At 45.1% G+C, this 24482-nt stretch overlaps 1 protein-coding gene across 4 annotated transcripts in view; it reads right to left on the bottom strand.

Moving 5' to 3' along the window:
• KATNIP (katanin interacting protein) overlaps window positions 1-24482 on the bottom strand; it is an 87213-nt gene that overhangs the window by 59637 nt on the left and 3094 nt on the right. For 3 of the 4 annotated variants that reach the window (XM_068147216.1, XM_068147215.1, XM_068147217.1), the window contains exons 5-11: window positions 18357-18421; window positions 13809-13943; window positions 11624-11888; window positions 8953-9102; window positions 3999-4162; window positions 712-824; window positions 139-253 (exon numbers count right to left, since the gene is read on the bottom strand). In XM_068147216.1, coding sequence (XP_068003317.1) covers window positions 139-253; window positions 712-824; window positions 3999-4162; window positions 8953-9102; window positions 11624-11888; window positions 13809-13943; window positions 18357-18421 — 1007 coding nt within the window. The remainder of the gene's footprint in view (window positions 1-138; window positions 254-711; window positions 825-3998; window positions 4163-8952; window positions 9103-11623; window positions 11889-13808; window positions 13944-18356; window positions 18422-24482) is intronic. The other variant, XM_068147218.1, reaches the window with a different exon arrangement.

Raw genomic sequence — 24482 nt, forward strand, 5'->3', positions numbered from 1 at the left:
AAGGACAAACAGTGACACATTCTCTTCTCTCACCCCAGGAGTGGATGTGGGGCAGAATCAGTAGAGTAGAGATCATTAAATCCACTTTTATTCCAGTAATGCTGGGAAGCATCAGTTGTGGTGAACATATACACAAACCTTCTCTCTCAGCATGGAACCTGCTTCAGATTGATCATCAGACAGAAATGTGTCATTATCACAGGCAGAATGGCTCTCAGGCTCCAGAAGGCTTTTCAGAAGTTTCTTCTGTTGTCTGCAACACACAGATTCTGTTATCTGCAAGACACAGATTCTTTCATCTGCTACTTCCTCACAATTCTTGTATTTTTAAACAATGGTTTAGTTGGTGCAAAGGTGAAGAGATGATAGGATGAACCCACACACCCCATGGACCCCCACACTGAACAAGTGTTGCAGCATCCCACCTTAGATGCACAGAGTTTGGTTAACAGCCCAGGCTTCAGTTCTCAGCTGGCTCTGAGGCAGCTGGAGATAGTAATACAGAGGTAATATAAAGACAGAGGGAGATGTTGGCAGTTCCCTGATGCACAGAGACTGGCCCAAGGCTGGAACCCTCTCCCTGATTTGCTACTACTTGCCTGATGTCTCAGGCATGTAAAGATTATCGGTCTAGTGGTACTCCACTACATCTGGTGGTACATGGCAAAGCATCTCAAGAGAGGAGGCTAGCCCCAAAGGAAATCCAGATACCTGCTTCCAAAAGGACACATCCCCTCAGCAGCTTTGGTGACTGCAGTCCTTGTCTGGCTGTGTTCTGGAGGTTCAGTCATTGCAGAAGCAACAGAGGACAGAGAAAATTGTTTCTAAGTAAGAAAAAGATGAACATGTTTCATTCACATTGTTCTCCACATGCCATGGAGTATCAGTTTGCAGCTCTGGAAGACGACTTAGGGCCCAGCTCAGGTTTCAGTTCACTTTAACCAATCTGTGACTCTACACTGAGCTGAAGTACATCTAACAGAATTGCTCTTGATTTGCAGTGAAAGAGCTGAGCTTAGAGTTTGATCTTCCGTGGGGAAGAAATGTAGCATGAAAGCATTCTCTGATGAGTATTAAATACATATATAAACAGATCTGAAACCCTATGGATATACTTCATAGGGCATGGAGATGGCCTAAACTTTGGCACAACTTTGCCTAGACTCCTTCTCCAAAAAAAGGATGATGAAGACTTTTAAGTCCAACCAAGCTCAGTTACAATAAAATCTTGCTTGATTCATTTAAAGGTAGAATTATTAGCAGTGACTATGTAACAGAAAAGAGAGGTCTCAGGTTGGACTTGATGATCTTAAAGGTCTCCCCCAGCTGAAACAATTCTACAAGTCCTGCAGTTCTTGCAGTGCTTTAGGATCTTTCTTTGCCTGAATCTCACTTCATACATATATGCACCTGCAGCCCAGTATGTGCACTTGCAGCCCAGATGGCAAATCAGATCCTGGGCTGCAGCAAGAGAAGTGTGGCCAGCAGGGCAAGGGAGGGGATTCTCCCCCTCTACTCAGCTCTGGGGAGACCCCACCTGGAGTACTGCCTCCAGTTCTGGAGCCCCTAGCACAAGAGGGATCTGGAGGTGCTGGAAGGTGTCCAGAGAAGGGCCAGGAGGATGAGCAGAGGGCTGGAGCACCTCTCCTGTGAGGACAGACTGAAGGAGTTGGGGCTGTTCAGTCTGGAGAAGAGAAGGCTCCAAGGTGACCTCATTGTGGCTTTCCAGGATCTGAAGGGGGCTACAGGAAGGCTGGGGAGGGACTGCTCAGGATCTCAGGTAGTGATAGGACTAGGGGGAATGGAATGAAGCTGGAGGTGGGGAGATTCAGGCTGGAGGTGAGGAGGAAGTTCTTGCCCATGAGAGTGGTGAAGCCCTGGAATGGGTTGTCCAGGGAGGTGGTTGAGGCCCCATCCCTGGAGGTGTTTAAGGCCAGGCTGGCTGAGGCTCTGGCCAGGCTGATCTAGTGTGGGGTGTCCCTGCCCATGGCAGGGGGGTTGGAACTGGATGATCCTTGTGGTCCCTTCCAACCCTGACTGATTCTATGATTCTATGATACTATCCTGCTCCTAAAAATTTGTTGTTAGCTTCTGTCAGAGATAGAACACTCAGTGTCAAGTGAGGAGTGGCAGTCTTAGGTCACTTCCATTTCTATAATTTCTGAAGAGTAAGAGAACTTTAAAGTGCTTAGAAGTTAATTACTTTTTTAGTACCAAACCCTCTGCATTGTTGAGTGTTCAAATACCAAAGGCCAAGCTCCACAATCCCTTAATTGTGTAAGCAAAATTACATTATTTCTGGGAGACTGTGCAGGTCAGCTGCAAGACTGAGACTTGACAGTGAGCTGCTGAAATTCCCTCCCCTGTGTCAGAGTGAAATGATGTCTATTTTAAGTATTTCATTATTTTTCACTTGAGCACAATAATATTAAAATTAGCCCTAATGTTAGCAGGAAGATCCATTATGTGAGGATGTTCAATGGCACTCATTCTCTCAGTCACAAAGCTATAAATATCTCAAATCCAAGAGGAGTAAGATTGAAAACCTGACCTAGATGGTGCCATCCTGTGTGAAGTACTTACCTATAGTGTACAGCAACATGTTCACCTTTGCTCCTACCCAAAACTCCCCCCAAAACCTAATGTTGACTCAGTGATGACACTGGACACATTCATCAAAGCAGCAACTCACAAGAGGGAGCATCAGCTGAGGCTGAAGTAGTCAGTTGTCTTGGAAACTCTTGGAATTCAAATGAGTAAGAATGTGGAGGCATCTCTCTTTTCCTTCCCATAAAAATGAGTCTCCTAAACCCAGCCTGGAAGCAGACTTTGAATCCATGAACCACTGTTGATGGACACTGTTGATGGATGCTGTTCCATGTCAGTATGAGACAGCTTTTGTCAATTTCACTTTGTGCTCAAATTTCTTCAACTTTCCCAGAACAGCTCAGGTTGTAAGGGACCCTAGAAATCATCTGCTCAAAAACCCTGACAGGGGCAGGGCTGCCACTCAACTAGACTCCACAGCTCAAGGCCTCATCCAGCCTGGCCTTGAACACCCCCAGGAAGGAGGCATCCAAAACCTATTCCAGAGTCCCACCACTCTCATACTGAAAAACCTCTGAGATCCAGTCTAAATCTCCAGGCATCCACAGCCTATTCCAGAGTCCCACCACTCTCATGCTGAAAAACCTCTGAGATCCAGTCTAAATCTCCTCTACTTCAGCTTCAAACCATTCCCACTTGTCCTGTCTCTAGGCACCCTTATGGAAAGTCCCTCTGCAGCCTTCCTGTAGGATCCATTCAGGTATTGAAAGGCAGCTCTAAGGTCCCCCTAGAGTCTTCTCCAGGCAGTTTCTGTCAGCACTGAATTCCAGCTCATGCTCAGAGTTCAGCTAACACTTGTCAACACCAATTCCCTTATTCTTTAACTTCATGAGGAACAATGGTCTGCCCTGCATCAGAAGGGAAAGAATTGTTGTTGATTTCCTTGTTTATGAGTTTTTAATTGTTTTGAACATGGTTGCTGGAGATAAGAGATGTACACGCATTGGTGCAGCAAACCCATACCAGCTCCTCCTTGCAAAGAGCCAGCAGAGCAGATGACAGCTCTGCTCCAAAAACAGGGAACAGTGCCCATATTAATGAGTCCAGTAGGGAGGCAGGATTTATTGGCATGAAAATCACACATTATCTCCTTTAAGAAGCTTCCAGAATGGAAATGGCCCAACTGGGCCTGCAGCTGTGCATTTGACTGCACAGACATATCATGAGGCTGCTCTATCAGCTGCTCAGTGATCCCTGAAATCAAGAGAGAGCTGTGGATGCTATCCTGAGGAAGCAGACTAAAGAAAACCACCCTATGGAAGAATAATACAAATTCAATTACACTTCAGAGGCACCACCATTCACTCACACACAATTCTTATGTGTAAGAGATTGTCATTCACAGGGGGTTTGCTACCTGATCAAAGGCCTCTCTCTTCATTTTGCCATACCTTTTGGAGGCTTGTGGAAACCATTTCCTTCTGCAGCTCTCTCTGCAAGCCTTGATTTTCCATTTGCATTGCTTTAACCACATCTGAAACAGAGAGGTCAGGATCCTTCTCACACACATTCTTTCTTGTTGCTGAAAGCAATCTTCCTGGTTGACTTAGGGGTCCTGCCACCAAAAGAAGGAAGGAATATTTGTTTGTCTGGACATACAAATATGGAACATCACAACAACATACATTTGAAACACTCCTTTCAGTTACTGGCACGGGGCTTGGCCAGCAGGCCTGCAACCATCCCAAGCAAGGCTGATGGCTCCAATTCGTTTTCACATTGAGATTCCAGGTCACATCTTCCTTAGACAAGAGCAAAAACAGTATCAGAAGAGGAGGGAAACTGACAAATGAGAAACATGATTCTTATTCTTTAAGATTGTTTTCCACTTGCTTTTTTCTGCTATTTAATAGAAAAGCCTTGTAACAGCTCATTGAAAAAGATATATACATTACAGCACAGCAGAATTTTTTCAGTGTAACTGTTCAGCTATTTTGGAGGAATCCCCAGAGCCTCCTAGCAAAACAAGGGGAGTCAGGAATTGCTATTTGCAAGGCAAAGTAAATGACCTTATCACTTAAGTAGTCATCAACATGGCCACACGCCTCCCAGTCTTCCCAAACATCACGAAGCAAGAGAAACGTCACAGCCTATAAAGAGGTTTAAAAGAAAGGGAATAAAATTTAACAACAGAGGAGCTGAGATTGGACTGAAAGAGAAGCAGAGTGATTACACAGTCAAGGACTTCCAAAGTCAAAGGAAGAAAAGAGAGACCAAAGTGGCACAGACATTTTGATTAAGTAAAGACATTGAAGAACAGGGCTGATGTGAAAGGCCTGCTCGTAGCGCTGCAGGGAGGTTTGCCAAGCAGGAGGGCAAAGTGGCAGGGGCTGCAAAGCCTGCCTTGGAAAGAGAGGAGAAAACTGAGCTGAGATTTGTGTGCATTCACACTCCTTAAGCCTTAAGTTACAAGCCCTAGGAGGAGAGGTTAAGGGAACTGGGGTTGTTTAGCCTGGAGAAGAAGAGGCTCAGGGGAAACCTTATTGCTCTCTACAACTACCTGAAGGGAGGTTGGAACCAGGAGGGGGTTGGTCTCTTCTCCCACGCAACCAGCACCAGAACAAGAGGACACAGTTTCAAGATGCACCAGGGGAGGTTTAGGCTGGAGGTGAGGAGAAAGTTCTTCACAGAAAGAGTAATTGGCCACTGGAATGTGCTGCCCAGGGAGGTGGTGGAGTCACCATCCCTGGAGGTGGAATGGAATGGAATGGAATGGAATGGAATGGAATGGAATGGAATGGAATGGAATGGAATGGAATGGAATGGAATGGAATGGAATGGAATGGAATGGAATGGAATGGAATGGAATGGAATGGAATGGAATGGAATGGAATAGACCAGACCAGACCAGACCAGGTTGGAAGAGACCTTCAAGATCATCACGTCCAACCCATCAACCAATCCAACCCACCTAAACAACTAAACAATGGCACCAAGCACCCCATCAATTCTCCTCCTGAACACCTCCAATGATGGTGACTCCACCACCTCCCCAGGCAAGAGGGGATTGGATATGGCACTTGAAGCCATGATTTAGTTATTCATGAGGTCTTGGGTGATAGGTTGGACTTGATCTCTGAGGTCTTTTCCAACCTTATTGATTCTATGATCTATACTCAAAATCCTTTGAGCCAGCATTGGTCATCACTGCAAACACAGGGACAGAATAAAGGCTATTTTATTATTCTGTTCTATACCATCCCCCTCAAATGAAATTAATTTAAGGATTAAAGTGATAGTTAGAGTTTGAAAGAGCACTGTTGTAACCCTAGAAAATGCTACACACATCTTTGGAAAGTGGTCAAAGCAAGCATCTGCTCCGACAGATGGTGGGTGAGGGTCTCAGAAGCTACAGAGGATTTATTCTGAAGCCAAAAAGAAATAGCTTCTTTTCCTCAGTTTGGTTTTCTGCCAATTAAGAAACCCATACTTTGACTTTTCCAAACTGTTCTCATTACTGCTTTCCTGGGATGCATCTGGATCTTGCTTTGTTGAAAAAGAGTCTTCCCCATCAGAGTATGGCAAATCTAAAAGCTTTAATTCAGATCTTTCAAAACTCAAGTTCATCAGACCTAGAACCACGGAATCAGTGAGGCTGGGAAACACCCTTGAGACCATCAGGTCCAACCATCAACCCTGCTCTGCCAAGTTCACCATTAAGCCATATCGCTAAGCACCACATCTGAATGACCTTTAAACACCATACAGGGATGGTGACTCCACCACCCCTCTGGGCAGCCTCTCCCAATGCCTGACCACTCGTTCAGTGGAAAATGTTTCCTGATCTCTATCCTAAACTTCCCCTGGTGCAGCTTAGGGCCATTCCCTCTTTTCTGTAACTAATTACCTGTGAGATGAAACCAGCACCTACCTCTCTGTATTGTCCTTTCAGGTAGGTGTAGAGGGCAATGAGGTCTCCCCTCAGCCTCCCCTTCCTCAAACTAAAGTGTCCTAGCTTTATTTAGAATAAACTTTATTTAGAATAAACCAAACCAGGTTGGAAGAGACCTTCAAGATCATCGTGTCCAACCCATCAACCAATCCAACCCACCTAAACAACTACCCCATGGCACCAAGCACCCCATCAAGTCTCCTCCTGAACACCTCCAATGACGGCGACTCCACCACCTCCCCAGGCAGCACATTCCAATGGGCAATCACTCTCTCTGTATAGAACTTCTTCCTCACCTCCAGCCTGAACCTCCCCTGGTGCAGCCTGAGACTGTGTCCTCTTGTTCTGGTACTGGCTGCCTGGGAGAAGAGACCATCATCCGCCTGTCTACAACCTCCCTTTCAGGTAGTTGTAGAGAGTGATAAGGTCACCTCTGAGTCTCCTCTTCTCCAGGCTGAGCAACCCCAGCTCCCTCAGTCTTTTGTCATAGGGCTTGTGTTCCAAACCCATCACCAACTTCGTTGCCCTTCTTTGGACTCATTCCAGCAAGTCAACCTCCTTCCTAAACTGAGGGGCCCAGAACTGGACACAGGACTGTGGCCTAACCAGTGCAGTGTACAGGGGAAGAATGACCTCCCTGCTCCTGCTGGCCACACTGTTCCTGATGCAGGCCAGGATGCCATTGGCCCTCTTGGCTGCCTGAGCATACTGCAGGCTCATGTTCAGCCTACCATCGACCAGTACCCCCAGGTCCCTCTCTGCCTGGCTGCTCTCCAGCCACTCTGACCCCAGCCTGTAGCACTGCATGGGGTTGCTGTGGACAATGTGCAGAACCCGGCACTTGGATGTGTTCAATCTCATGTTGTTGGATTCTGCCCATCTGTCCAGCCTGTCGAGGTCTCTCTGCAGAGCCTCTCTACCCTCCAGCAGATCAACTCCTGCCCCCAGCTTCATATCATCAGCAAATTTACTGATGATGGACTCAGTGCCCTCATCCAGATCATCAATAAAGATGTTAAAGAGCATGGAGCCCAGCACTGATCCCTGGGGCACACCACTGGTGCCTGGCTGCCAGCTGGCTGTGGCACCATTCACCACCACTCTCTGGGCTCAGCCTCCAGCCAGTTCCTAACCCAGCGCAGTGTGTTCCCATCCAAGCCATGGGCTGACAGCTTGGCCAGGAGTTTGCTATGGGGGACAGTGTCAAAGGCCTTGCTGAGGTCCAGGTAGACTACATCCACAGGCCTCCCCACATCCACCAGGCAGTCACCTGGTCATAGAAGGAGATCAGGTTGGTCAGGCAGCTCCTGCAGTTGCTCTTTTATCAGCCTTATTCTCTAGCCCTTTTACCAGTTTAGTTGCTCTTCTATGCACCTGCTCCAGCCCCTCAAAGTCCTTCTTGTAATGAGGTGCCCACACCTGAACACAGCACTCAAAGTGCAGCCTCACCAGTGCTCAGTACAGTGGGATGATCACTTCTCTTTTCATCTGACTGCTGCTCACATAATTGCTCACCCAAGGCAGAATGCCACTGGCTTTGTTTGTCATCTGGGCACTCCTGGCTCATATTCAGCTGCTCATATTCAGAACCCCCAGGTCCCTTTTTGCCAGACAACTTTCCAGCCACACTTCCCCAAACCTGGAAGGTTGCATGGGGCTGCTGTTCAGTTAAGGACTAGTGCTGAAATAACAAATGCAGCCATGATTTCAGCCTCTAAATTTGGGGATTGGGGTCGTGTTGCACGTGGTTTTGCATTTTAAGTATGTTCTGGGGTTTGTGGTTTGGTTGTTTTGCTTTTCAACACAGGTAAAGCCCACACCTTAGCAGCAGAGTTCTAAAATAAGCAGCAGTGCCTTCAAAATGGTGTCCTCCAGCCCAGGAAAAGCATTTTCCAGTATGGTACTAGATACTGGCACATCTACCCAGCACTGGAGAGTCATCTGCAGTGTTCAAGGTATAATTCATGTTTCACACAGCAACAGAGCTAATTTGGCTGTGATGTGGAAGGCTGTGTCTTTAGTGCTATAAATGCATTGTGTTAAAATCCTCCAAGTGTCAGTTGCTGATTTTGAGAAGACACATTTCTGTTATTACCACAGGAAGCAGATCTCCCTGAGGGCAATGGGAAACAGAGCAAGCACAAGAACTAAAAGGGAGAAGGAAAAAAAGGTTATGCTGTGGAAGCAAAAAAGAGAAGGAAGGTATTAAAGATGCAGGGGAAGACTTAAAGTATACAGGCTCTGGACTTTCTGACAATTTTACTTAAAGTCAAAACACTCCAGGTGGTAAAAACACTAACAAGAAAACCTGACAAAAAGAAATGGAAAAAAGCCCAAACCAACAGCTAAGAAAAATCTCATAATGACAGATGTGTGCTGTAATTACAACAGAGCCAGAGGGGGGAAAAGCATGCAAACTCTCCTTGTTGACATGAGATATTCTTGTTTCTTACTGGAACAAATTCTTTCATGTCTTTCCTGGTGCACGAACTCAGCAGAGAGTGGCCGAGTGCTTGTGTTTCTCCCCACAGCTGGGCTGACAGGAACGTACATCTCAGCATTAGCTTTTCTTCTGGCAGAGAGGACTCGCAGTGACTTCACCTCTGCAAGATAATGAGGGAGCAGAAATAATCAACATCAGAGTAGAATAGATAATAATACTAATAATAATAGAATAGAATAGAATAGAATAGAATAGAATAGCATAGAATAGAATAGCATAGAATAGAATAGCATAGCATAGCATAGAATAGAATAGAATAGAATAGAATAGAATAGAATAGAATAGAACGGAACAGAACAGGTTGGAAAAGATCTTTGAGATCATCAAGTCCAACCTATCATCCAACACCATCTGATCAACTAAACCATGGCACCAAGCACCCCATCCAGTCTCTTCCTAAACACCTCCAGTGATGGTGACTCCACCACCTCCCTGGGCAGCACATCCCAATGGCCAATCTCTCTTTCTATGAAGAACTTCTCCCTAACATCCAGCCTAAACCTCCCCTGGTGCAGCTTCAGACTGTGTCCTCTTGTTCTGCTGCTGGCCATTTGGGAGAAGAGCCCAGCCCCCACCTGGCTCCAACCTCTCTTCAGGTAGTTGTAGACAGCAAGAAGGTCTCCTCTGAGCCTCCTCTTCTCCAGGCTAAACAACCCCAGCTCCCTCAGCCTCTCCTCACAGGGCTGTGCTCCAGACCCCTCCCCAGCTTTGTTGCCCTTCTCTGGACACCTTCCAGCATCTCAACATCTTTCCTAAACTGAGGGGCCCCAGAACTGACACAGGACTCAAGGAGGGGCCTATCCAGTGCTGAGTGCAGGGTAGAATGACTTCCCTGCTCCTGTTGGCTACACTCTTCCTGAAGCAGGGCAGGATGCCATTGGCCTTCTTGGCCACCTGGGCACACTGCTGGCTCATGTTCAGCTGCTGTCAACCAGTACTCCCAGATCCCTCTCTGCCTGGCTGCTCTCAGCCACTCTGACCCCAGCCTGTGGCACTGCCTGGGGTTGTTGTGGTCAATGTGTAGAACCCAGCACATAGATGTGTAAAATCTCATGCCCTTGGAGTCTGCCCATCTGTCCAGCCTGGCAAGGTCTCTCTGCAGAGCTCTCCTACTCTCTAACAGATCAACACCTGCCCCCATCTTGGTGTCATCTGCAAACTTACTGATGACTGACTCAATACTCTCATCCAGATCATCGACAAAGGTATTAAAGAGCACTTCGGAGCTGCCAGACAGAGAAGACATGCTGGCTCTTAACTGCTAAAATTTTAACACTTCAATTATGCTGGCATAGTTAAAAGTGATAGCCTCCATCCTCCCTCTCTCTAGTGAGGTAGAAGTACATAGGCATGGCTTGCACTGAGTGAAACAAAATAAAATCCATCATTATGAAGGTACCAACAGATCTCATCTGGACCAGATATTTACCTGCATTACTGCCAAGAAAAGTAACAAGATAAACAGAAGCCCTGACTCACTTATTAACACAGTTAAGCCAAAATAAATTTGGGACAAGCAGCCCAAAATCTTCTCTTTTTTCAAATGAGGAGAGGGTTGTCTGGTGTAGGCCAGAACAGTACTTCATTTTTAGGTTGGTTTGTTTGAGAATTATTAATGCCTCCATTGTTTGCATCACAGCTTTCAAACTTCTCTCTGGAAAAAAAACAACTCTGTAGCCTCCCCAAATATTTGCTGCTCCCTCCTTTGTTCCCAACTCTTCTGCCACCTGTCCCCACTCACACTTTATCCTAATGAGAGGAACACTTTTTTACTCAGATTACTCAGATTGTTCCTCTTAAGTTAAACAAATAGCCATGGATACAGAGAAAAAAATACTTCAAATATTTCAGTATTCCTAAGGTTGGAAGAGACCTCAAAGCTCATCGAGTCCAACCTGTCACCACAGACCTCATGACTAGAGTAGGGAGGACACTACTGCCCACTGCAGGCTTGAACTCACGACCTTCCATAGTAACTAAAGCAAAACCCAAACCAATGAATGCTCCTGAAATAAGTATGAGATGGAATTTTAGAGAAGTTCTGAATGCAGGTCAAGGTCTGATGTCTGCCTGAACCCTCTACCTTTTCCAAGCTAAATAAACATCTTTGAGAACTAGTGCCTGGTTTAGAGCTTGGACATTCAGGTCTCCAAAGGAGAAGACCCGACAAAAGGAAGTGGCTCATAGCCAGAAAGATTTGTGTTCTTGAATGAACACATCTTTCACTGGGGCTTAATAGCACATGCAACAAGTATCCAGAACCCAGGATGTAAAAAGGAGCAAGCTGACACTGGGATGATTTGGCTGCCTGGGTTCCTGTAAAACCAATTCAAAAATAGTTACAAAAATAACCTCTTGAGAGATCTCAGTCTGCAACAGTCTTAGCTCAAGTGCCTAGGCCTGGTGATGCAAGTTTGTTAACCAGGGCTAGATCTTTTTCTTTGTAAAAATACTTCTTCATGGAGCAGTAAGAAGAAACAAGTCACCCAAATCAAGAGATTAAAACAACAGGTTTGTTAAGAGCATGAAAACTCATGACAGTAGGAATGATCAACCTTAAAAGTAATGCTAAGGATGAGTATTTGTGTAGCACTGCTGCAATGTATAACACAGAGACTTACTGCTTTGGTCCTGCCTGAACTCCAGCACACTGTGGGCACCAGAATCCAGGCCAGAGCAGCTCTCAGCATCCTGGTGTTCAGAAGCTTCTTTCTGCAAGAACCTATTGCTATGCAGCTGAAGGTCTTCAAAGCTTGGAATTGTTTCCTCAGCAGAAGATGATTCTGAAGACACATCCTCTTCAATAGAGTCCTCATCATCATCACTAAAAGAGTCTTCCTCCATCTTTTTCTCTTCTACACTGAGCTGCAAGCTTCTTCTCAATTTCTGGTACAATTCAAACAGATTTGTCAGAAAAACACAAACATCTGTTTTGAAATCAACCAATGGGGCTGCCTCTTCCTCCTCTAAGAAAAAGAAACACCTTCTCTTGAACTCAAATCCATGATGCAGCTAAAAATACTCACATCCCATGTTGAGGAATGCTCTGATGAGAGGATTGCAAAGCAAAATTATCCTCCAACTCCTTTGTTCCTTCTCATCAGAATCCTTGCAAGGAAAATTCTGTAGGTGAAGGAATTTTTATGTGCAAACCCAATTGTTCTGAATAAGTTACAACCATGGAGAGGACAAGGACATGCAGTCTCACCCAGTTCATTGCCCTGTCTTTTGGCTTCCTATCTGCAATCCTGGTTTTCCAAACACCTTCACAAGACTACAGGGCCAACATAATCAATCACAATTTCTTGATAAGCAAATGGATGGATGATATTGTCTTGTACACACCTAAACTTCAACAAACTGCTGAAAAGAGTTGTGCTCTCATGAACTAAGCTTGGACAGATCTGCAACAGGAATTAATGCAAAAATGAAGCTCTACTGTTGGAAAAAACTGCCCTGCCTCTCTCAGCACAAGCCACAAGCAGCAGAGATGATGCTGGAGAGCCTTATGACTGTATGAACACAAAAGGGAAAGGAATTGCATATCTTAAATGCTTTTCCATTTCCCTATTTTGTTGGTATAAGAGCTTGGAGATAAGCATAGGTAAACAAATTGCATGAGTGAAATGAAAACCTGAGGCTATCTTAGGGACAAATGAACTGTGACAGTGTGTGTTCAGTTTGCAATGAAAGCTTCAAAATGCTCTCCTCTACAGACCACACTTGCTAAGAAACCCATGTTGACATGAACATATTACAAAGAGCAGGCAAACTTGGGTTCAAACGAGGGTCTACAAGCAACCTGAGGCTTGGTGTTGAGCATATCTCTATGACAGTCAAGACTAATATTCCTAGTGATTTGTACAGGCTTTATTTTAGATAGAAAGCCTCATGACATCTGCATTGTAACAAGATATTCAAGGAAACACATTGTAGCTTCAGGAAAACCAAATGTATTTCCATCTGGGATACAAAGAAAAGTGAGCTTTTTGGTTTCAAGTCATTCACTTAATCCTGAGAAATAAATGATTACAAATATCCATCACTGCAAACAACTTACTGGTTTGGAGAACACAATAAATCAGAAGCTCAAAAGCTATGCAAGAAAGGCAGAAGATCCAAGCTTGGCAAATCTGCTTGGAAAGTTTGTCTGATATCAGTGCTAAGATCCTTAGAGAGTTTCACCTGTAGGTGCTACTCCACTAACCCAGAAAAGCTCTATCATGCTATTGCCCAGGCAGAAAGAGTGCTAAATTTGTGTTCATGTCTTCACTTTGAGGGACAGGGCATTTGTGAAGTGTGCTAGAACAAGCTGTAATTAGTGCCCAAATGGGAGGCTGCACTGTCCAACAACAGCCACCAACTCTTGATGGAAAGCAGCTGCATTGATCTGAATGTGCTCTGACTTCTCCTAGGTGATATGCAACAATTTCAGCACAGTTCTTCATGAGCTAACCTAACTCCAGAAAAAGTTGTCCTTTGAGCTTTCCCTAACCTGACAGCCAAGAGTGATGCTCATGTGGACTAGAATGAAGCGAACTGAAGGAGTCTCCTTGCATGAAATGCTTTTGGTTCTATCCAACAGAGACAGTAATTTACCTCTTCAATATGCTAGAGCTTTGTTGGCTCAAATTAGGTTTTACTTTTTCTTTTTACTTATTCCTTCTTTCTGTCACATCCCATCAATGCAAAATCAGCCAGTGAAAGGAACACTACATAGTGGCTTTGTACTCTGGCCCATACCTGGGCCCGTTCACATCTCCACTGACACTGCCATGAACAACAGAAGGCAACTGCTGATTGTACCTGGGAGTCATGGAGAGGACCATCCCCATCTGTCTCCAGGCTCAGGCTTTCATAAGGTTCAAAATCCTCAGAGTATTCAACAGGAGGTCTAAGGCAGAGTTTAGCCCCTCTTTGTGTTTTGATCTTCACAGCTTTCTGTTAAAAGCAGCGTTCAGAGAAAGGAGAAATCTTTTGTGCTATCAGCAACACAGAGAGAATAATCAGCACATTTTACATAAAACCATCTGCATCAAGGAATGCTTTTCCCCACTCTGTGAGCCCACCTTTGGGCCCCTGCACTATGGTTTAACTGGCCTAGGGAAACTCCCCATCTGCTGGCAGAACAACCTTATGGTGAAAGCTCCCCAGCCTCTTCTAGGGAATCAGCATGGTGCCTCTCTGAAATGTCACCACTAAGGCAAAACGAACCCATGGGGAATAAGGAGGAGGAGTTAAAAGCTTGCATCTAGTTACAGGGCTATGACCTCATTGGATTCATAGAGATTCATGGATTCATAAAATCATTAAGGTTGGAAAGGATCTCCAAGGTTATCAAGCCCATCTGTTAACCTAATACTGACCATTCCACCATTAAATCATGTTCTAAGTGCAACATCTGCATGGTTTCTGAACACTTCCAGGGACAGCAATTCCATCACTTCCCTGGGCATTCTGTTCAATGCTAAACCACTCTTTCAGTGAAGACATTTTTCCTGATAACCATACTAAACTTTCCCTGGCAAAACTTGAAGCCCTTTCCTCTAATCCTGTTGCTTGTTACCTGGGAGAAGAGTCCAACCTCCACCTCGCTACAACCTCCTCTGAGGGAGCATCTTCTCAGAGATAAGGTCTCCCTTCAGCCTCCTCCAGACTAAACAAACCCAGTTCCCTTAGCTGCTCCTTATAAATACAGTGGGATAGCTCCCAGGGCTGGAGTTCTGCAATGGATGGACAGAGACACAGATTCTTCAAGACAGGCTGAGAAGGTGAGAACGAATTGTCATCCTTCATGTGAGAGAGAGCTGGCACATACAGATTTCTGCAAGGAACAAGTCAGGAGCCAGACAAAACTAGCAGGCAGACCAGCATGGGTGCTGTTATAGCAGGTATCTGCTACAGACCTCCTGATCAGGGAGAAGTAGATGAGGCCTTCCTCAGAAAAAAGTAGAAGAACCTGCAAGTTCAAAGATCCTTGCCCTCATGGAGTACAGTTACAAACCTGGTATCTGCTGGAAAGACAACACAGCAGGGTTTGAACAACCAAAGTGATTTCTAGTGTGCACACAGGATTGAGGAACCAGCAAGCAAAGGTGCTCTGCTGGAGATGCTGGGAGCTGGAACTCTTCAGCCTGGGGAAGAGAAGGCTCTGGGGGATCTCATCAATATATACAAATACCTGGTAAGCATCTGCTCAGTGACACAGACTAAAGAGAACCATGGCATTCCACCTGAACCAAAGAGGAAGAATTTCCTGTGAGAGTCATCAAACACTGGAACAAGTTTCCTGGAATGGTTGTGGAGTCTCTATCTGTAGAGTATTCAAAACCTGACTGGACACAGTCCTAAAGAACATGCTCTAGTTGACCCTGCTTGAGTGTCTCAAGAGTTCCCTTTTGAGCAGTAATTCTGCAGTTCTCTAATGTCTATGTATGAAAATGACTACTTGAAGTAATTGCAGGTTTTTGGAAGATGTATTACTCTTGTGTATAATATAATGAAGGGGAAGTTATGCCATAAGCATTCAAGCACAAAGATTTCTTTGCCTTAGTAAATGTCAGACATGGCTGTGAAAGTGGTTCTAATTAATTTGTTTTACTTTATAATTAGGATGCAATTGAACTATGCATACTGTCAGTTAGTTAAGCAGGGCTGAAGAGGGGTAGAAGATCCGAGAAACTCATCTTTCCTTACCACATCAACTCAGCACTCCAAAAGATGACAAAAGAGAAAGCAGGAAGTGTAAATACTCCTCTCAAAGAATGAAATTATCTGGAAGTAACTTTTTGCCCCCACTTTTGAACTCTGGTGCAGACATATTGCATAGGGGGAAGTCTTTCGAGACACTTGAAGGTGTCCAGAGAAGGGCAACAAGGCTGGGGAGAGGCCTCGAGCACAGCCCTGTGAGGAGAGGCTGAGGGAGCTGGGGTTGCTTAGCCTGGAGAAGAGGAGGCTCAGGGGAGACCTTATTGCTCTCTACAACTACTTGAAAGGTGGTTGTAGCCAGGAAGGGGTTGGTCTCTTCTCCCAGGCAACCAGCACCAGAACAAGAGGACACAGTCTCAAGCTGCACCAGGGGAGGTTTAGGCTCGAGGTGAGGAGAAAGTTCTTCACTGAGAAAGTCATTCACCATTGGGATGTGCTGCCCAGGGAGGTGGTGGAGTCACCATCCCTGGAAGTGTCCAGGAGGGGATTGGATGTGGCACTTGGTGCCATGGTCTAGTCATGAGGTCTGTGGTGACAGGTTGGACTCGATGATCTTTGAGGTCTCTTCCAACCTTGGTGATACTGTGAACAATGAGAAGACTGTTTCACTAAAGGCAAGGATGGGATCCAGCAGTCTGTGCAATGATATTAAACCTGGTCCTCATAGATTCATAGAATGGTTTGGCTTGGAAGGGACCTTAAAGATCATTCATTTCCCACCACCTGCCACAGGCAGGGACACCTTCCACTAGCCCAGGTTGCTCAAGACCTCATCCAGCCTGAACTTGAACATCTCCAGGGAGGGGGAATCCACAGGGCTACCTGTTTCAGTGTCTCATGACCCTCACTGCAAAGAATTTCTTCCTAAGGTCCAGATTAAATCTGCCCTCCTCTAGCTTAGTTCTCTTCTCCAGGCTGTGAGGAGCAGAGGTGTCCCAGAGAGAACATCCCAAGGTAAAATGGCTTTTGACAGAACATGCTCTTTCAATAAGTCTATCTTTCCACCTCACAGGATACCTTAGCACAGCCTAAGATTGGTAGTTTAAGCATGGATTGCTAGGTCCTCTAGCTATCCAACAAACCCACAGGGACACTGGATGCCTGGCCTACCTTCATCTTACTCAGTGGTTACATATTTCCTCAGTCAAATAATTCCAGTTGTTCATTCTGCTACCACAGAATGGTTTGGGTTGGAAGGGATCTCCAAAGGTCATCTAGCCCAACCTCCTCTGCACTAAGCAGGGACATCTTCCACTAGAGATGTCCCTAGATCAAGTTGCCCAGAGCCTTGTGAATCCTCACCTTGAATATCCCCAAGGATGGGGCCTCAATTACATCCCTGGGCAACCTGTTCCAGTGTTCCACCACCCTCATGGCAAAGAACTTGTTCCTAACATCCAATCTAAATCTGTTCTTCTGTAGTTTGAAGCCATTGCCCCTCATCCTATCACTACAAGCCTTTCTTAACAGCCTCTCTCCATCCTCCCCATCCAATTGGATAAAAGATTTCAGGTACCATTCTAAGTTAGTCTGAAGCAGTAGCTAGTTTTTAGTTCACTTATCTATATCAAATTGACTTTCTTATCCAGCCAGAGGAGAGCCTCCTTACTCATTTGGCTCTTGTGATTACAATGATGTAGGTTAGGACTGGCCACACATTTAGCATATTTAGCAAGTTTAGCAAACAAGTCTGACAGGCCTGCATGTAAGCAGTGATCCACTGAGAAAATTAATTCAACTAAGTCAATCTGATAAATAAAGCAATGCAGCCTTAGAACTTGAATGTGCAATCCTGGCTGAAAGAAAACCTGCCTGATGTGAATGCCTGGTCTGCAGTGACACAGACCTCTGTTCCCCAGTCACTCAAGCATCCAACTGGGGTAGCTGATCATCAAGGAGAGAAGTTATTTGAGTGCCAAGCCTCAGGTGTTGAGATTTCACATTTGTTCTGTCAATTAAATCATACCCATTGACAGGTTAAGGACAGGATCCTTCTTTAGGCCAAAAGAAGAAAACAAAAGGGCTTTTCCAACCTTACTGATTCAATGATTCTAAAAACCAAACAACAAAACCATTGTGGTTTCTCCAGTGAACCAACAACTATGTATCCAGTGGCTCAAAACTTCTTACAAGGAGGTATTTTTGTCATCTCTATGCATTTTCTTCTCTTCTGATCTACAAGCAGCTGTCAAAAATTACATCTCAAGCTATGCAAATTACACCTCTGTGTCACTTGATACTATTGCAGGGTGGAGAACAGCAGTGACAGGCAGGGATGTATCTCCAAAATGAGATTCTCCATCCTTTGCACTTGATAAGCTCTCTAGACTTGCCATCAGAGGTGTCAAACAACAGCAATTCTGCTGGAGGACAGATTGAACCAATCATGTCAAGGCTACAAAAGTTTCTGTGATGGATGGCACTGAAACCAGAACCCTTTCAATGAGATTTGCCTCTTTAGGCTTCAAAATAAGACAGAAAACTGGTCAGGGTATCATTTCCTGTTGTCACTCAGAATCCAGACCAAACCAAGACCCAGATTCTACCAGAATCCCAACTGCCCTCTAGCTACTAGTTACAACCAATTTCCCCTAAAGTTATTTGCAGTCTTAGTTTGAAGCTGTATTCCTTCAAACTGTTTCTTACCTGCAGCCAACCCCTGCGCTGCATTCTGTCTGGTGCAGTCTGTGTGCTGTCATCTAGCTGGGCTGCTGCTCCAGAACAGAGACAAGGATTAGAAGGCAGAAAATAGAAATGCAGGATTTGACAATACACAACTTAGTTTCTGTTCTTTCTTTCACAGAATGGTTTGGGTCAGAAGAGACCTTCAAAGGTCTTCCAGCCCAACCCCCTCTGCAGTCAGCAGGGACATCCTCAACTACATCAGGCTGCCCAGAGCCCTGTTGAGTCTCACTTTGACCGTCTTCAGGGATGGGGCTCCAACCACTTCCCCAGGCAACCTGCTCCAGTGTTCACCACCCTCATGGTAAAGAACCTGTTCCTAACATCCAGTCTAAATCTGCTCTGCTCTAGTTTGAAGCCATTTCCCCTCATGCTATTCCTACAGGCCTTAGTAAATGGTCTCTCTCCATCCTTCTTGTAGGCCTCTTCAGGTACTGGAAGGCTGCTGCTAGGTCTTCCCAGAGCTTCCTCTTTTCCAGGATGAACAACCCCAGCTCCCTCAGCCTGCCCTTGTAGCAGAGCTGCTCCAACCCCCAGATAATCTTTGTGGCCCTCCCCTGGACCTGCTCCATCAGGGTCTTGTCTTTCCTATATTGAGCACTCCAGAACTGGATGCAGTACTCCAGATGAGTTCTCATCCCAGATGGGAACAGATGAATAACTTTTTGACATGTGAATGGTATCACCAACTAAAAAGGCATCCCACCTCAGATACTGGCTAGCTGTGTATCAGTAGCAGGAGCCTGGAAGCCTTTGGGGCATTCAGCTCCATGTGTATTCAAAGACACGTTAGTTCAACAGCAAGTGAAGCCCCACATTCACTGGCATGAAAGCAGAGAACCATGTTCCAGAATAGGGGTGCACAAGATTGTAACTCCTAGTTGGCCAAACAGTGAGCTGTCCTAGGAAGTCAGCTGAGCTTAGAACCCATAGCACTGAACTGCTGAACAACAGGTGTTATGCTGGCTTTACAAAGGAATTGCGTGCACTTGCTCTCCAACTAAGGAAACATAAGATACTAGCAGATTAAGCAGAATGTGTTTAGCATACTGTGTAGGGAAGGATTCTTCATGCACAAGTCACAAACAACAATTTCCCTTCATTTCTAAGGGAAGGAAGAGCAGGTTCCAGAACTTCTGCAAATATTCTGCGAATGCAAGGAAAACTCAAGGTTCCTGTGCTGGAAATGGTCCCACCTTACTGCAGAACAAGGGACTTTTGAGAAGATGCTTTGGCTGAGACAAAAAGACAAAGATCTTGCAGGTCACATCAGCATCCTCGATGGAGCAAGGGCATGACCAACACCCTCAATAGCATCCTAAATAAAGGCATCTCATTTTCTCTGTCCAAGACAGATTTACAGCTTCCATTTCTTCTCAGTGGAGAAAAACAGATGATGCAAAACCTTCTTTCTTTAAGCCATAATTTCATTGTCACTCTAAACAGGCAGAAGGTGGCACTACCCATAAAAGAAGAAGCTGTCCTACAAAGGTCTAGAATCACTGAAAGATTTAGTTTGGAAGGGCCCTCTGGAAGTCACCTAGTGCAGCTTTCCATTCCAAGCAGGGCTTACTTCAAAATTCAATTAAGTTGCTCATTACAGCTGTCAAAAAAATTAACTAAGGAAAATAATAAGTCACACTTTCTTTTTTTGGGTTGGACAACCCTGCCCACACCTGTGTGGAGAACTGTTCAGAGAATTGCTGGGGACATATTTTAACTGAGGAAACACAGAAAAGACAGATTATTTTTAATTGTAGCCACTAGTGCAGTGTGGATCACCATGAGATTGCACAAATGCTGGTAGAAAGAGATAGGAGAGAGGGTAAGACCATTCCTGGGGGGGAACAGTGTACATTTATATCAATTTAAAGTGATCCAAAAAATGACAAAGCAGGAAGAAAAAGATGCTGTTCTACTGCTTCAGTATAAAGTGGCTGTCTCTTAGGCCTGAAATAGGACTAAGACCAGAAGGGAAAAGGAGTGAACTGCATCAAGGAAAGATAAGAGACCTTCCAACTAGAGCTACTGCTACTCCTAAGTAACTTCAGAAACACTTTGCAGTCCTTAGCATTGGTGCTCATTGCTGTGAGGCTCTTCAGGCACTGAGGGTGACCTGTCCTGAGGCTGCAGCACTGGAAGCATGGTGTGATTCAATCCCTGCTTTGGGGCAGAACTGGAAGCTTCTTTCACTTCCCAAGCAGTCACCCAGAAATCCACTTGGGTTGCTACAAATGTAAGCAGGAAAAGGGACCAGGGTAGGACTCATGCTGCCACTGCTGAAATGCATTTGGTTCTGAGAATTTAGTGTTTTGGGATGGATTCATGCAACCAGGTCTCTCTAAATCAGAAAAAAAACAACAACCCATAGTTCAACTTCCAGGCTGGTGCAGCTGAGCTAGCTGTCTGGGCTACAAATATGACTTGAGAACAAAACCATCTTTCTCAAGCAATGGCTGGGATGCAAATACTAACCACTGCATGTTTCAGCACCCAAAGTAGGTCCACTGGTGTCACTCCCTTGAGGACTTGAGCTGACAGTGTCTATTCTAGTAGCTCAGAATTGAGTAGTACCTCATCAAAATATTATTCATAATCAAAGGAGGCCCCACGCTGCCCTTAGGCCACACACATTGATGCTGACTGGAAGCACATCCAAGGCTGTGGAGCTGTGGCTGGGTGACACACCCACAGGAATGTCAGTGTACCTCACTGCCTTCTAAGCCCATCATTTATTTTAAATCAGTTTCCAAGCCTAAGAGTAAAAAGTTTATTAATCACTAGTATCATTAATTACTGCTAGGGAACACAGACAAAGAAAACAGTCCAGACAAGTAGATTTATGATGACATCTTCAGGAACCACAAAGGGGATTTGTGCCTGTTCTATATTATTAAGTATCACACATTGCTAATTTTGCAGTGAAGACTAATCCTATAGATGGATGCTTTAGAAGTAATAATGCAATAATTCTCACAGGAGATGGATAGGGAAGAAAATTCAGTGCTGCATCTCAGCTAGAAATCATTTGTGTAAGTAAAATTGTATTCATTCACAAGACAAACCACAAAACTGCTAAGCAACTACCCCCAGGCAAGAAGCTGAGACAGATCACCAACGGCTCCCACTCTGGACTCTAGTGGCAAAATCAACTGGAAGGAGACAAATGACAGATGATGATTCAGCTGATCTCTTTCAATGCAGCTACACATTTGAAATAACAACCCTGGGTAGGTAAGAAAACAACACAATGCCAAGCTCTCTTCTGCAGAGATAATGCCTCTGCCCCCAAGTTGATGGAGCCGAGGAAAGGGCAACAAAGTTAGTGAGGGGCTTGGAACACAAGCCCTATGAGGAGGGACTGAGGGAGCTGGGGTTGCTTAGCCTGGAGGAGACTCAGGGGTGACCTTATTGCTCTCTACAACTACCTTAAGGGAGGTTGTAGACAGGCAGAGGTTGGTCTCTTCTCCCAGGCAACCAGCCACAGAACAAGAGGACACAGTCTCAGGCTGCGCCAGGGGAGGTTTAGGCTGGACATTAGGAGGAAGCTTTACACAGAGAGAATGATTGCCCATTGGAATGGGCTGCCTGGGGAGGTGGTGGAGTCACCATCACTGGAGGTGTTCAGGAGGAGACTTGATAGGGTGCTTGGTGCCATGGTTTAGTTGATTAGGTGGTGTTGGATGATAGGTTGGACATGATGATCTTGAAGGTCTATTCTATTCCCTAGCCTGTGGCAGGAATGGTGCTGAGAACAGAGTTTTAGCATGGCCACTGGAACTTAGTTAACAATAACGAGGTTGCTCTGGATGCAGTCTTAAAACTGAGAGCTCAGGCATTAAATATCAGGGGTGAAAACTTTTGTGGAAGAGCATTGCCATGCCACTTCTAGAGCTACTTCTGCTGCTTTTCTTCCTTCTAAGCCCTGCATGAACCAGGAATGCAAGGGAAGGGTTCTGCTCATGGCACACTCATGGTTTAGCTGATTAGGTGGTGTTGGATGATAGGTTGGACATGATGATCTTGAAAGTCTCCTCCAACCTGGTTTATTTTATTCTAAAGGAACAGAGGCTGCCACTGAAATCTTCAAAGGTCCCAAAGAAGAGCTGAAGCATTCTACCTTAACTGAATCAAATGGCATTGAGCAACTGTTGGCAATGGATACCGGAGTCAATACAGACGACCAATAGATCGAGTATTGTTCTGTTATTGTTCCAGTATTGTAGGACTATAGTGCAATCATAGTGAGCAAAGCAAAGAAGAAGGGAAAGTGCATATCAAGGGAACTTCTACAACTTATATAAACTCAGAGAGCACCATTGGCATAGCTTCATTGGTCCCCACGAGTGACCACACATCGCACTGTTATAGATTATTGGTCCAACCACTAACGACACGCGAGGTTGTTGATGCAGGTCCATGTCCTGTTGTCCCAAGATAACTTTCTGTGTTTATAGCTACCAGTGCCCTGCTTTAGTTACATGCTGCAGGCACAGCACTGTTCTGCTACACTGCTAGCCACTTCTGCATTCATGCTGAGCATGGCCTACCACCATGTCAGGCCCTAGGCCTACACTGCCAGATTGCTCACACTGCTCGTCGCTGGCATTGCCACAAGCAACCACAAAAATAAACAGCTTCAGTTGAGCTTAGAGACAGCAGCTGAGAGCAGAACTTCAAGGGGAAAATTCTCTCAACAGATTTCTGTTCCAGCTGCTGCCACACTATCCCTGCATCCACTTTGGACCAAAAAGCCCAAGACATTGTTTCACACCCCCTTCAGCTACCCAAAGGTGTGTCATCCCAGTGTGACAGACTGAGATTGGTAAACAGCTTTGCACAGGGATTGAGTGAAATCAACTTTATTTTCATCATGCTAAAGAGATTACAAGGCCAGTAAGCTCACACCTGACACATTCATACATGCAAAATTATTCCTGTCACTACACTGCCTTCTTTGACAGACAGACTTAAATTAGAAACAAAATACAGGTTTTTTTTCAAATAAAGCCAGATAATCACTGGCAGAATGTGGTAGGGTTTCTTTATTTCAAATATTTAAATGAAGATTAGCTGTCTTTCAAAGACAACTATTGCAGTTTAAGCACAATTTATGAGCTTAACGCAGCTATTACTGGATATAATTTGATTATAGTCCATGTCACGGGATCACAGAATTGTCAGGGTTGGAAGGGACCTCAAGGATCATCTAGTTCCAACCCCCCTGCCATGGGCAGCAACACTTTCCACTAGATCAGGTTGCCCAGAGCCACATCCAACCTGGCCTTAAAAACATCCAGGGATGAGGCTTCCACACCCCCCCCTCCCCTGTCAACCTGTTCCAGCGTCTCACCAGCCTCATGGTGAAGAACTTCTTCCTAATGTCCCATCTAAATCTACCCTCCTCTAGCTTGGATCCATTCCCCCCAGTCCTATTACTACCTGACACCCTAAAAAGTCCCTCACCAGCTTTCTTGTAGGCTCCCTTCACATATTGGAAGGCCACAATAAGGTCTCCTTGGACCAGTCTCTTCTCCAAACTGAACAGACCCAACTTCCTTAGCCTACCATAGTATCAGTCAGGGTTGGAAGGGACCACAAGGATCATCTACTTCCAACCCCCCTGCCATGTAAATATCAGGGCACCATGCTTAGGTACTGTTGAAGTCCACCAGATTTTAAAGCCTACTAGTAGTGTTAGGTATCAGACAAAAGTATGCCATTATCCTACACTCAAAATTTAGATCCATTTCTAATCTGTTGTCTAGAGTTATAGGAGGTTAACAAATGGAGAAGTGAGGAAGTTAAACTTTGGAATTAGTTAGGGATCAGCTACGAAATTGATAGGGCAAGGCAGAATTCAAGAATCATTTTGGTTAGGGAAAAAACTTCTAATATCATGGAGTCCAAGCATTATCCAACTCTGACAAGTGGTGCAGAGGGCCATGGTTTAGCACCAGACATCTCTGCCTCTCAAACACAAGCAAGGATGGGGATTACATACAACCAGCCTAAGCACATTGATTAAAGAGTCCCAAGGAACTTTATTCCAGGAAGCCAAATGCTGCTGTTCCTTTATGATGGCCTGAT

This window comes from Melanerpes formicivorus, unplaced genomic scaffold (genome assembly GCF_026170545.1).
Source record: "Melanerpes formicivorus ecotype bairdi unplaced genomic scaffold, bMelFor1.0.p_v2 SCAF_14, whole genome shotgun sequence".
Lineage (NCBI taxonomy): Eukaryota > Metazoa > Chordata > Aves > Piciformes > Picidae > Melanerpes > Melanerpes formicivorus.